The 14,664-nt window shown below is 46.7% G+C and overlaps 1 protein-coding gene across 20 annotated transcripts in view; it reads right to left on the bottom strand.

Annotated features, from left to right (window-relative positions):
- Window positions 1-251: 251 nt before the first annotated feature.
- The window catches only part of ZNF618 (zinc finger protein 618), a 325,329-nt gene continuing 310,916 nt past the window's right edge, over window positions 252-14,664 (bottom strand). For all 20 annotated transcript variants that reach the window (XM_073314151.2, XM_073314156.2, XM_073314152.2 and 17 more), the window contains 2 exons: window positions 6,934-7,035; window positions 252-5,411 (listed from right to left, as the gene is read on the bottom strand). In XM_073314151.2, coding sequence (XP_073170252.1) covers window positions 3,898-5,411; window positions 6,934-7,035 — 1,616 coding nt within the window. In that variant the 3' untranslated portion in view covers window positions 252-3,897. The remainder of the gene's footprint in view (window positions 5,412-6,933; window positions 7,036-14,664) is intronic.

Genomic DNA, 14,664 nt, shown 5'->3' with positions numbered 1-14,664 from the left:
CGAGAAGTCTAGTCAGCTTCTCTCTCTGATCTTTCCACCAAGAAAGCTCCAAAAATTATTCTCAAATCTGATGTTAACACCAGTCTGCATATTAAGTAGATGCCAAAATGGTTCCAATTCTATCTCATTCACTATGTCAGGGCTTTGACTCCCTGTCATAGAATATCAGGGTTGGAAGGGACCTCAGGAGGTCATCTAGTCCAAACCCCTGCTCAAAGCAGGACCAATCCCCAGTTTTTGCCCCAGATCCCTAAATGGCCCCTCAAGGATTCAACTCACAACCCTGGGTTTAGCAGGCTAATGCTCAAACCACTGAGCTATCCCTCCCCCCAGTCAAGGCCCCTCTGTTCACACAGTGCCTTCCTGTTACATAAGAAAGGAGAACAATCACACTGTCCCCGGGCTGAGACAACAAATCTCACTTGTCCCACAAAACTACTAATCCTGTCCAATAGCAAACATGTTCTTGATTAAGGTTGGGAATTTGAAGGACAGGTAGGGGAATTGGATGCTCATTTCCCACTGGACTGGAATTGAATTTCAATGGGAGTTGTGTGGTTAACTCCCTTCAGCTTCTTTGACAGGACTTACTAAGACGTAATATACTGATTCCATGAGAATGAACTAAAATCCTGTCAGGAGTTTTGACTGTCAAGGTGCATCATGCACACTAAATGCAAAAACTGGGAAAGCCGTTCCTGCTTTGGGTTCTGAACTCGGTGAAGGTTTTACTGTGTAAGCATCGCTATTTTCTCTCAGGGGTCACTAAAGCATGTCACAAAGGTTACTCAGTTTTCACAGTCAGGGTTTCTCTCCCTTTTCTTTGTCTCCTCGGCAGCTTAAAATTTCAGTTTGTTTATTAAACTTTTCTCCTGAACTGCATGCGCAAACAGATTAATTATTGTAGGGTTGCTCAAAATGACTGGGCAGGTAGCGCTCATATGGGAGGAAATAAACAGCAAAGACCCTTGTTCTGAAGGGCAAAGAAATCCCACAAAGAATTATCTCTGTTTGCAAAGTCCACTGCACACGAAAATACATTTAGGGGTGTCTCCTGCTCTTGAGTGTTCTCTTTAAATGGTATTATTCCTGCAGCACTGGGGCTGTGCTTACTAGACACCTTGTTAGAATAAAGACCTCCACAGCCACACTTACAACTGCATTTAGAAGATGGATGATTTTGTACTGGTGTCACGGGCAGGAAGCCAACACAATCTTCAGCTTATTCAGTCTGCACGAGGTGTTGCTTCCCAGCCAGGAAGGGGCAGAGGTCTGTTGGGAAAGATATCTGCATACCCAGGGCTGTCCTTAGATGTGCCTGGAACAAGTAGGGGTCACTATTGTGAGAACTCTCCCAGCTCTGAGCAATACAGGCCACAGAGAACATCATTCAGTGCCTTTCATAATCTAGGTGTCTGAATGGGAAGTGTTACATACTGGGAGTACAAGTGACTGCAAGCAAACAGCAAACGATGTGTGCTCACATGGGGAGTTAGAACTTGTTCTACTGGGAGATGGATTTATTGGCCAGGACTCTGGGCTTTATCCTCCATTGCTAACAAGTGTCTTTGGACCTTTAATTGTCACCACAACCAGAGATGGGCAGAGGGAACCTTGGATTAATGTCTGTTCAGTGGATGGTACCTCTAAGTGTGCAGCAGCCTCCTTGTCCCCAGTAGTACATTGTCAGCATGCAGCACATACCCACATCCTGCTCAGGGATTTCAACCCACAACGTTTCAGTTCAGAGTTGATAGTGTTACCAACTGAACTGCTCTAGAGACTCATCTGGGCACCAGTCTCTTGTCACCAGTGATTCCAACTAGGAAGCAAACTGCTTCAAGTGTGAGAGGATGCATCAAGAAAGGAATTTACTTAATTTTGCAATTGGGATCCAAATCCCTTTGGTGGAGAATTCAGTTTGATACCAAGGGTCTGGATTCGTCCAAGAGCACCAGATTTAAGAGGTCAGGTGCGACGCCACTCAACTTTGTGTGCAGACATTTACGATTCGTCTACACAGCAAAAAAGCTCCAGCAGCAGTGAGTCCTAGAGCCCGGTCAACTGACTCGGGTTCACACCTCGGGACTAAAAATAGTAGTGATGTTCCCGCTTGGACTGGAGCCTGGGCTCGGAGACCCGGCGAGCCAAGGTCTCAGAATCTGGGCTCCAGCCCAAAGGGGAACATCTACACTGCTATTTTTAGCTCTGCAGCACAAACTCTGCAAGCCCAAGTCAGCTGACCCAAGCTCTGAGATTTATTGCACAGAGTGGTTTTCTGCAGTATAGACGTACCCTTAAGAGCTTGCCTTGCCAGCCAGCTGAAATGACTCGTGATACTTGGATTTTACGATGATCTCCGATACTGCAGGTGGGAATGGTCTATATGTCTGAAGAGCCAGTAAGCATGAAGTTTTAAGGTCACAGGACCTTACTAGCCAGAATGATTCAGCAATGTAGCAAGTAGTGTAATGCACTATAGGTATTTAAAAGACATTCGTGCTATCAGAGGAAACCATTCAGAATAACGCAAGAAGGTACTCTGCACTCAAGTGGAAGCACATACATTCAGAAGCCCACATGCTTATCTTAGCTTCCTCCAAACCCTACATTTTGAAAACTGATGACCTCTGCTCCCCTGATATATCATACACCTTGGTTTGTTCTTGACCATGTGAAGATTGTTTTGACATGTGTATGGGGAAGGCTTACAAAAATGTTGTATAGCAGAGGTTCTCAAACTGAAGCCTGTGGATCACTTGCTGGTGGTCCACAGAGACCTGTCCAGTCATACTGTGTTAGTTGTTAAAGTGTATTGAAAGACACTAAAAACACATTACTTTGCTAATGTTACTTCTCCATTTAAGCAATTGCAACAGTTCCCACAGGGATGTTGTTGGTCCTCAATGGGACAGGAGGTATCGACATGACAATCCTGCTGTGAAGATTTGTTCTACTCTATGAACAAGTTTAAGAACCACTGCTATATAAGATGCACAAGTGAGATGAGCTAGTTTACAGTGGGACTTCAGAAAAAAGTTTATCTTGTAAAAAAAATTCTATAAAACATAACAGTTACAGACACTTTTTGCCATAATAATTTCTCTCAGTTCTAAATTAAACTCAAAAAGGTAAAATCACTAGCTAAAACGTTAAACTCAAAAATGGGAGTGGAGACAGAAGAGTATAATTTTTGTGTCTTATATTAAAATGCAAAAAAATGTGTTTCCTTAAAGTCTCCCTTCCTGATTTCTAGAGATACTAGTGCTTGCAAAACATAGCTGCCTTGATAACATGCAACATATGTTAAGAAGGCTACAAACGAATGCCCTCGAGGTGTACAGTTATTCATAGGAGCAAAGCCCAGTGGAGAACTGGTCTATTCAATGCTGTTTGATTATCCATGGCAAGGTAGCCCAGGGGACAAGAGGAGAGGTGGGGTGGGGTGGAGGAGAAATAAAAGAAACTTCAAGTCACTTTAGATCGCAGCTGCCTGAAGATTTTAGAATGTCAGCCTCCCATTGGTGTGCCCACTTGAAAACGTTAGAAAGTCTATCAAGTCCACATGCTAGCTAACGGAAAGGAGCATGTTCCTTACAGAGGGCTGTGTCTGACATATGTTCGGCTTCCCTCTGAAACTTAGTTTTTTATTATATTTTGTGTGTGTGTGTGTGTGTGTGTGTGTGTGTGTATAGAACAAACCAAGGTGTGTATATATATATATACACACACATACACACACATATATATATATAAAATCATACACACATATATATAAGCACTTGGTTTCCAGGGGCTTTCATAATGAGGTCCACAGTGTTTAGAACTTAAATTCTTTTCTTTGTCTGGAACAGTGTTTTAAATTTTTTTGTTTGTTTTTTTAATTAAAAGACAGTTTTAAAGCATGTTGGACTTCAAAAACATGAGTTTGTTCATGTCTTCTGGACTGAGCAGCCGCCTCCTTTTGATTAAGAGGGCCTGCTCACACATATTTACACATTCACTTCTGGCACCGACAGCAGGCACTGCTAAGAGCCAAAAGGCCAACTTGGCTAGTTTTGTATGCTTTTGGGTAACACACGACCAGTACTGAAATAGATCAGGGGTGGCCTGGAAGAGGGGTTCTTGCAAATAATCGTAGACTTCATTTTTCCCAAACTGCTCTTCTTCCTGAGCTGGCGGGGCCTCACCTGCTGCCCGTGGTTTCTTGGTAGAAGGTTCAAATTCTGGTTCTTCTGCCCAGGACTCTTTCACTTCATTGATCAATTCACAGACTTTGCCAATGATCTCTTCATGCTGGTATGGTGGGACTGGCCGCAGCTTCTGCTGAGGGTCCAAGATCATGGCTACTTTGTGTGCAGAGTGAACTTTGAAGTTCTCCTTCAGTGCCTCCAGAAAGAGGTGGCAAAGCTTGCTGACTATGCCAGCGTCATTGGCTTTGGAAGTGAACAGTTTCTCCAGTTTCACGTAGGTGGGCAGTACCAACTGCAGGGTGGGCCGGCTCTCATTGCTCAGTTCAATCACTGCTTGTTTCACTGGGGCCAAAATGGCTGCCAGGTTGCTGAGAAGATGCTTGTTCAGGTTTTGGATGAGGTTCATCTTTTTGGCTCTGCTGTAGAACTCGCATATCTGCTCGTAACGCTCGTGGACAAGCAGGAGGGAGTCAGTCACTGAGTTCCAGCAGGGTGGGGGAGACGTTTCCTCCAGGGAGCCAAAGGTCTCCTTTGAGAGGCCCGTGGATCCTGCCAAATCTTCACAGACATTCAGGAGCTCGATGACTTCGTGCATGTTGCGAGCCTGTAGTGTTCGCTTACTCAGCACGCTCTGCACGACTGAGTTCAAGGCACAGGCCGAACAACGCAAGCACATACCTGCCTTAGAGAATGCAGAGGAGTTGACTTTGCAGTCTGTGACGTACACTGTCCTGATTTCTGACATCACAAACTCAGACATCACGTTCTGCACCCAGTGGTGGATAAAATCACCATTATCTCGGATGTCCACACCCTTAATTCCCAGGACATAACTCTTGATGTGGTTGCCTTCAGCCTGATAAGCAGTCAGGATGTAGCAGGAATCAGGGCCAATGCTCTGAGAGTGGCAAGTGACACCTATGCCTAGGCAGGCATTGCTGCCCAGGGCGCAGGTGACTTTCACTTTCACTTGGTTGTACATCCGAGGCAAATGCTTCAGCGCCAGTGTGTTGAAGTTGCCAAGGATTTCTGTGACAGAGAAAGCACCGTAGCGAGCACCACTATCCACCAAGGTCTGTGCCAGCTTGATGAATTCCTTCCCGCTCACCACACTCAAAGCTCCTAGGTCGGTGCACATCACCCGCAGCAGCCTTTCAGCAATGTTCTGCCGCTCCTTCTCCGGGATTGCACTGTTTGCTACTGAACCACTTGCAGATGCTGCAGAAAAACAGAGAGAAGAAAGGAACTTGTCAGGATCATTCCTTCTACACAAGGAACAGGAACAAGGCCAGAATTTCTCCTCTGCAAGTGACCCAACCAGGAGGCACTTGCCCAGAGTATGGCAGGTACAGATCCATTCCTGAACCTAGGATTTCCAGTGGGCCTCTATTCCAAAGTGCTTCTAGATTCAGGCTGTCCCTGCTGATCCAATGACAGACTTTTCCTCTTGCTTATAGCAGAGAGGAGCTTATCAGTATGTTTTCCCTGATTCAGTAACAGAAGCACAGCAAAAGTGGATTATGCAGGATTCAGCTGCCATCATGGCCTTGGGCAGCTGTCCTCTGTCCCTCCCCAGGGACCTCTCTGTGGCACTGATCTAGGAGTTGTCTAATTGAGTTATAATCAAGTATGGTACTGGTTTACAGTGCATCAGGGTTAGAAGTTAGGTCTTCGATTCCCCTGGTAGGTCTAGTGGGCTAGGCTGGCCTTTCCGTTCTTCTTCTGTTGAGAATTCAGGACTCACGTTAGCATCAAATTATTTTAATAAGAGCTGCATCTACCTAGGTTTTGTATGTACAAGAAGTCTGGGTTTTTGGTCAACTCCATTGGTGTTCAGGCCTGTACAGTTTAAGGTTTTCTTTCTCCTTCCCCAGCTGTAGTCTATTTTTTGTGACTGCTGCTGGGCTTTATTGTTGTTTCTGCCATTTTTGGACACACCACAGTACACAAAATATTAGGTTTTTAATGGATCTTGTTTCCGCAGATTTCAGAGTAGCAGCTGTGTTAGTCTGTTTTCGCAAAAAGAAAAGTAGTACTTGTGGCACCTTAGAGACTAACAAATTTATTTGGGCATAAGCTTTCGTGAGCTACAGCTCACTTCATCGGATGCATTCAGTGGAAAATACAGTGGGGAGATTTATATACACAGAGAACATGAAACAATGGGTGTTACCATACACACTGTAACAAGAGCGATCACTTAAGGTGAGCTATTACCAGCAGGAGAGAGGGGTGGGGTGGGGGGGGAGGGGGGGGCGTGACTTTTGTAGTGATAATCAAGATGGGCCATTTCCAGCAGTTGACAAGAACGTCTGAGGAACAGTGGGGGGTGAGGGGGGGGAATAAACATGGGGAAATACTTTTACTTTGTGTAATGACCCATCCACTCCCAGTCTCTATTCAAGCCAATTAGCTTGTTAATGAGTTCAGTGACAGGAGCTCTCTCTCAGCTTTTTTCCTACCATGACTACATTTCCATTACCTCCCCTGGAGTTTCCAGATATCCTCTACACAGATATCAAAGGTGCTTTAGTGGGAATGAGTACCATAGTTTGTAGGGTGCTAATGGCACCTGAGATCTGGTGTGACTAACTGAAAAAAAATACATGAAAAAAGCACTACTGACAGACGCGGGACATGGGCTTCGACCTGCCTGAACCACTGTGGTGACCCCCCCCAGTTACAGAGCCACTGGTTCAAGGCCTACAGGGAAATGTAATGAGAAAACAGGGCTACGTACTATTATTGGCATTGTTTCTTTGGAGCTGTGGTTTCCACTTTTCTTCCACAACAGTCAGAGGTGATCTGGGTTGGTTAGAGGCAATATTGTTCTCATTGTCAGCTGTGGGGCATAAACAAGAAGGCGTTAATCAGAGGCATAAGAGGAGCATTTCTCCACGATATTAAGGGAGACACACACACAGCCAGCCATGTGCCAGGATGGAGTGTGGGGCTACAAGAAATGCTGACTCTCCAGAAGACAGCAGGATGACAGAGCTAAACAGAAAAGGGGAAACAATCTCCATTTACTACTTAACATTTACTTTTGTTCTCCTTAATTAGGATAACACCAATTCATTACATTTTTGGTTGCATTTAATAGATATATTATCCACAGTAGAAAACAATATTATCATAAGGCTTGAACACATGTTCAACACACCCTCATGTAATTTCCACTTGGGGTTTCCCAGCTCCTGTAGCCCCTGTCTGAATCCCTACCAAAAGGATTACAGCTAAGATGGCTGCCACGGTGCTCTGACCACATTCCCAGTGTAACACCATGCCACTGGATGAGTCATCAGCAGTGGGGAGCTAACCTGGGACCTCTGGATATTAATGCATGGGCTACTGCATGAGCGAAAAGAGCCGCGTGACTGTGTAGCTGGCTGGCTCATCAATCTCTAGGTGGGCTAGCCAACACAAGAGGGGGACAGAAGACATACCAAGGAGGCATGACCTACAGCAGTATGCTTGGAGTCAGGGACTGAAGGAACTAAAAACCCCTGCTGTGGCCCACAGGGAGGGTACTGCATGGATTGATCTGGACAAGCAGTTCACTGGACCAATCACAAGCCTGCAGTGAGCTAACGGGAGAAGAAGCAGCCTGACAGAAAAAGAGAGTTTTGCGTTTGGAAGCTGGGAGAGAGACAGCTTGTTTGGGTGCTGCATTGGCAACACACTGGACCAACATCCCACAGGAACTCATTTAAAAGCGATAAAGGAAATGGTTGAACCAGGAACCAGAACACAGCCTGGCTAACTAAGCTGCTATTCTGCAGCAGAAGATCAAGTATAACAGAGTAGGGATTTGGTGTGGGCCTGTCATGGGTCCCTCGACATGTCTGAAGGAGGCAAAGCTTTACATGGTGTGCCCAGAATGGACGGTCCAGTGTTTGGAGGGCCCAGTGCCATGCTCTAAGACAGCAATCAGCTGGAGGGAAGGCTACTAATAGGTCAGGTCTCTAGGGGGCGTTGGAGAGAAAAGAGAAGCAGGAGTCCTCACATGATACACCAGGAATCAGAAATGACTGGTTTTTCCCAAGGTTTGTCTATTCTAACTGCTCCATAGCAAACATCAGAAATGGCATTAACTCTGCATATCTACTGGTAGGTTAATGAGACATACCTCATGTCTGCTATTAACTTTGTTCCATTAAGGACCATTCACATGTCAGCCATCTTCTGGTCTTGGCAGGAGGAAACCTGTATTTCCTTTATCTATTTCATAATAGTAGGGGATTTATTATGTGCAATTATTAATTGGTGTTCAATGCGGAGTTAATAAGATTTGTGCATTTCAGTTTCATCCTTCTTATCAGTCAGGTTGTGAACTATATAGATCATGGTTCTTTAATTTCTCTTCATGCCTCCAATCCTTTAATCCAGGTTCAGCCTAGTTGTCCTTTTTATTTTTTTAGCACTAGATTGCAGAAAAGGCATTATATGTAGCACTCGACCTGAACAAAGTACCCCAAAGGGAGTGAAAGCTGGATATTGTGCTGTGTAATTACAGAACAAATTCCTTTGCCTTGTATTCTGCTGTTCTAGTTCTGCACCTCAGCCTCCAATTTACATTCTAATTGCTTCTTCCCATTGTGTAGCTATAATCTTCCCTAATTACCCTTTTAGCCTCCAGAATCACTGAAGTGCCAACAAGCCCCTGCTCTCACTCCTCAGGGCTAGCAGCATGTTTCTGGACTTCAGTCACTTGTGTAGGACAGCGGACTCCTCATTTGGAATAGAGAGAGATTAGCCATTTACTACTAACATTATGAAAGTGAAACTGGATTTCTGCATAGCAACACATGCATTCAATGTGCAGTTATAACAGATCCCACATGCCTCAGGGCAATATGCTACTACTAGGGAGACAGTTATACTGTACTCGACAATCCACAGTTATGCCAGATTCCTCAGTCCAGCAGGGGAAAGGATACAAGCCGTGTTGTGTGTCACTGATTATGCAATTAATTCATTCAACAGTATGCTGAAGAGTCCCTGCCACTCTCGCGCAGGGGTGCAGTACAGACACTCACCTGCAACTGCCTTTACCTCTCAGTTATGCAGAGCTCCACACTGAATGCGCGACTATAGGGTCTCTCTCAGTAACTGTGGTCATTATATTGTTTCAACCATTGCTCTGGTTGGTTACCACCTTCAGAATCTGACATCCCAATAAATAAAGCTGCCTTTAGCAATGACACCCTCCTTGCCCTGCCCCTCACTTAAACCCAGATAATAAATACAAAGTAATTCATACCAAGCGATTATTACTCTTAGTGAGAAATAGGAGGGAAGACGAACTCTCCCTCGGAGTGGGAGGGCAGGGGGGAGGAGAGCTACCGGTCCATGATGCGATAGGCAACACATACAAATCCAAGATAGGCAGAAAGGAGGTGCAAGGGACAGGTGTTAGACGAGGGTTAAGTTAGGTGATAGGCAGGGAAGGTATTATGTTTTCTTTGGACATGTGGATGGGACATTCTGAGGGCTGCAATCAAATCACTGCGATTTATAAGTATCTAGAGAGCAGGGCAGGAGGTTGGGATGCAGGGTGCAGGAGGGGTTTGGGGTGTGGGCTCCGACCCGGCGCTGCTTACCTGGAGCAGCTCCAGGGTGGCAGCGGCGCACACCGGGGCCAGGGCGGTTCCCCATTCCTGGCCAATGGGAGCTGCTGGGGGAGGTACACACAGGCCAGGGCACCACGCAGAGCCCTCGGCCCCCCCCCCAACCCTCCAGGGGCCACAGGGACGTGGTGCTGGCTGCTTCCGGGAGCGGCGTGAGGCATGCAGCGCCATGGGGGTGACAATCCCATGGGCTGTAGTTTGCCCACCCCTGCCTTATCCCTTTGCCATTCCCACCCCATCTATCAGTCAGGGATTCTCCCCAGAGTCATGACAATCGGTATTCGTTTATATTGTGTTCCAAGTGCAAGGAGAGATGGAGATTCTCCCAGTGCAAACACACGAGGTAAATACTAGAGCTGGCAGAAAAATGTAGGAAGGCTTTTCTGCTGGAGAATGCAGTTCCAAAGGTGGAACACTTTGCAAAAGCATGTTGATTTCACCCAAGTTTAGTTTTGGGGGGAAAAAATTGGGACAATGTCAGAATGTCCTTTTTTGATTTTTCCAAACAGTTCGATTGACCCCAAACAAATTTTTTCCTAGAATTGTCTTTCATGGAGAATAGAAATTTCACGGTTTGTTTCTATAGGAATGAAGTCAAATGTGGAAATTGTGAAATCCTTCGTGGCACTCCTATAGCCACTGCCTTGGGTTCCCTGGTCTCAAGCTTTTTTCTGCAGATAAGAGGTGAAATTACTGGCACACTGGAAAGTGTAAACACAGGAAGCAAAAAGCAGAGAAGCTAACAGAGGGAGTTTGCCTAGGATCTGCCTGAGAGGAGGTATGCTAAGGGCTGCATTAAGGAGGCTGTGTTGGTGAGTATCTGAGCATCCGTTGTGGGGACAGTTTGACCGTGTGCTTGATTGGTTGTTTGAAAAGTGTGAATTGGGAGTGCTTCGTTCCAGGTGAGCCTTGAGTGGGCCTGACTGTTATAAAAAGCCAGTCAGCTGCGAACCAGCTGAGCAGCCAACAACAGAGAGGCTAACAGAGGGAGTTTGCCTGGGGAGAGCCCACTGAGGCTTACATCTTGCCGGCTTCTCTGAGTAGTTATTACAACTCCTGAGGAAGTTGTAGAAGGAAGGTAATATGGACGGGGAGTGTTCAGCTGTTGTGGCCTGCACTGGATGTGCCATGTTTGTCTTTCTTCCACAGGACAGAAGCGACTTTGTCTGTACAAAGTGCAAGCTGGTGTCCATATTGGAACAGAAGGTTCAAGGTCTGGAGCAACAGGTATCTGGAAGAGGTCAGGATATGCTTCTACAGACACGACATTCTGAAGATTCAGAGCAGGCTGCACTGTGGGCACAGGAGGACGGTGAAGAAATTTGGCAGCATGTGACCTCTAGAAGAAGAAAGGGGAGCGTCCATGTACCAGCAATGCAGATACAGGTAAGTAACCGTTTTCATGTTCTCTCCACAGGTACTAATGCGGAGAGTGGACTAGATGATACATCTGAGGGAAGGGAACAGAAGGAGATTCCGCCAATGGGAAGGCATGAGATGCACTGTCCTAGGGTTGGGGGTTCCATGACTACTGCTCCCAAGAGAAGGAGGCGGGTGGTGGTGGTCAGGGACTCTCTCCTCAAGGGGACTGAGTCATCTATCTGCTGCCCCGACCGGGAAACCCGAGAAGTCTGCTGCTTGCCAGGAGCTAGGATTCATGATGTGATGGAGAGACTGCCGAGACTCATCAAGCCCTTGGATCACTACCCCTTCCTGCTTCTCCACGTGGGCACCAATGATACTGCCAAGAATGACCTTGAGCGGATCACTGCAGACTACGTGGCTCTGGGAAGAAGGATAAAGGAGTTTGAGGTGCAAGTGGTGTTCTCATGCATCCTCCCTGTGGAAGGAAAAGGCCTGGATAGAGACCATTGAATCGTGGAAGTCAACGAATGGCTATTTAGGTGGTGTCGGAGAGAAGGCTTTGGATTCTTTGACCATGGGATGGTGTTCCAAGGAGGAGGAGTGCTAGGCAGAGACGGGCTCCACCTAACGAAGAGAGGGAAGAGCATCTTCGCAAGCAGGCTGGCTAACCTAGTGAGGAGGGCTTTAAACTAGGTTCACCGGGGGAAGGAGACCAAAGCCCTGAGGTAAGTGGGGAAGAGGGATACCGGGAGGAAGCACGAGCAGGAGCGCGCGAGAGGGCAGGGCTCCTGCCTCATACTGAGAAAGAGGGACGATCAGCGAGTTATCTCAAGTGCCTATACACAAATGCAAGAAGCCTGGGAAACAAGCAGGGAGAACTGGAAGTCCTGGCACAGTCAAGGAATTATGATGTGATTGGAATAACAGAGACTTGGTGGGATAACTCACATGACTGGAGTACTGTCATGGATGGATATAAACTGTTCAGGAATGACAGGCTGGGCAGAAAAGGTGGGGGAGTTGCATTGTACGTAAGGGAGCAGTATGACTGCTCAGACCTCTGGTATGAAACTGCAGAAAAACCTGAGAGTCTCTGGATTAAGTTTAGAAGTGTGAGCAACAAGGGTGATGTCGTGATGGGAGTCTGCTATAGACCACTGGACCAGGGGGATGAGGTGGACGAGGCTTTCTTCCGGCAACTCACGGAAGTTACTAGATCGCAGGCCCTGGTTCTCATGGGAGACTTCAATCACCCTGATATCTGCTGGGAGAGCAATAAAGCGGTGCACAGACAATCCAGGAAGTTTTTGGAAAGTGTAGGGGACAATTTCCTGGTGCAAGCGCCGGAGGAACCAACTAGGGGCAGAGCTCTTCTTCACCTGCTGCTCACAAACCGGGTAGAATTAGTAGGGGAAGCAAAAGTGGACGGGAACCTGGGAGGCAGTGACCATGAGATGGTCGAGTTCAGGATCCTGACACAAGGAAGAAAGGAGAGCAGCAGAATACGGACCCTGGACTTCAGAAAAGCAGACTTTGACTCCCTCAGGGAACTGATGGGCAGGATCCCCTGGGAGAATAACATGAGGGGGAAAGGAGTCCAGGAGAGCTGACTGTATTTTCAAGAATTCTTATTGAGGTTACAGGTACAAACCACCCTGACGTGTAGAAAGAATAGTAAATATGGCAGGCGACTAACTTGGCTTAACAGTGAAATCCTTGCTGATCTTAAACACAAAAAAGAAGCTTACAAGAAATGGAAGATTGGACAAATGACCAGAGAGGAGTATAAAGATATTGCTCAGGCATGCAGGAGTGAAATCAGGAAGGCCAAATCACACCTGGAGTTGCAGCTAGCAAATGATGTTAAGAGTAACAAGAAGGGTTTCTTCAGGTATGTTAGCAACAAGAAGGAAGTCAAGGAAAGTGTGGACCCCTTACTGAATGAGGGAGGCAATCTAGTGACAGAGGATGTGGAAAAAGCTAATGTACTCAATGCTTTTTTTGCCTCTGTCTTCATGAACAAGGTCAGCTCCCAGACTACTGCACTGGGCAGCACAGCATGGGGAGGAGGTGACGAACCCTCTGTGGAGAAAGAAGTGGTTCGGGACTATTTAGAAAAGCTGGATGAGCACAAGTCGATGGGGCCGGATGCGCTGCATCAGAGAGTGCTGAAGAAGTTGGCGGATGTGATTGCAGCGCCATTGTCCATTATCTTTGAAAACTCATGGCGATCCGGGGAAGTCCCGGACGACTGGAAGAAGGCAAATGTAGTGCCCATCTTTAAAAAAGGGAAGGAGGAGGATCCTGGGCACTTCAGGCCAGTCAGCCTCACCTCAGTCCCTGGAAAAATCAGGGAGCAGGTCCTCAAGGAATCAATTCTGAAGCACTTAGAGGAGAGAAAAGTGATCAGGAACAGTCAGCATAGATTCACCAAGGGCAAGTCATGCCTGACTAATCTAATTGCCTTCTATGATGAGATAACTGGCTCTGTGGATGAGGGGAAAGCAGTGGACGTGTTGTTCCTTGACTTTAGCAAAGCTTTTGATATGGTCTCCCACAGTATTCTTGTCAGCAAGTTAAAGAAGTATGGGCTGGATGAATGGACTATAAGGTGGATAGAAAGTTGGCTGGATTGTCGGGCTCAACGGGTAGTGATCAATGGCTCCATGTCTAGTTGGCAGCCGGTATCAAGTGGAGTGCCCCAAGGGTCGGTCCTGGGGCCAGTTTTGTTCAATATCTTCATAAATGATCTGGAAGATGGTGTGGATTGCACCCTCAGCAAGTTTGCAGATGACACTAAACTGGGAGGAGAGGTAGATACGCTGGGGGGTAGGGATAGGATACAGAGGGCCCTAGAGATATTAGAGGATTGGGCCAAAGGAAATCTGATGAGGTTCAACAAGGGACAAATGCAGAGTCCTGCACTTAGGACGGAAGAATCCCATGCACCGCTACAGACTAAGGACCGAATGGCTAGGCAGCAGTTCTGCAGAAAAGAACCTAGTTACAGTGGTTACAGGGTTACAGTGGACGAGAAGCTGGATATGAGTCTACAGTGTGCCCTTGTTGCCAAGAAGGCCAATGGCATTTTGGGATGTATAAGTAGGGGCATTGCCAGCAGATCGAGGGACGTGATCGTTCCTCTCTATTCGACATTGGTGAGGCCTCATCTGGAGTACTGTGTCCAGTTTTAGGCCTCACACTGCAAGAAGGATGTGGAAAAATTGGAAAACGTCCAGCGGAGGACAACAAAAATGATTAGGGGACTGGAACACATGACTTATGAGGAGAGGCTGAGGGAACTAGGATTGTTTAGTCTGCGGAAGAGGAGAATGAGCGGGGATTTGATAGCTGCTTTCAACTACCTGAGAGGTGGTTCCAAAGAGGATGGATCTAGACTGTTCTCAGTGGTAGCGATGACAGAACAAGGAGTAATGGTCTCAAGTTGCAGTGGGGGAGGTTTAGGTTGGATATTA

This window comes from Lepidochelys kempii, chromosome 16 (genome assembly GCF_965140285.1).
Source record: "Lepidochelys kempii isolate rLepKem1 chromosome 16, rLepKem1.hap1, whole genome shotgun sequence".
Classification (NCBI taxonomy): domain Eukaryota; kingdom Metazoa; phylum Chordata; order Testudines; family Cheloniidae; genus Lepidochelys; species Lepidochelys kempii.
This window is presented reverse-complemented; position numbering and strand designations above follow the sequence as displayed.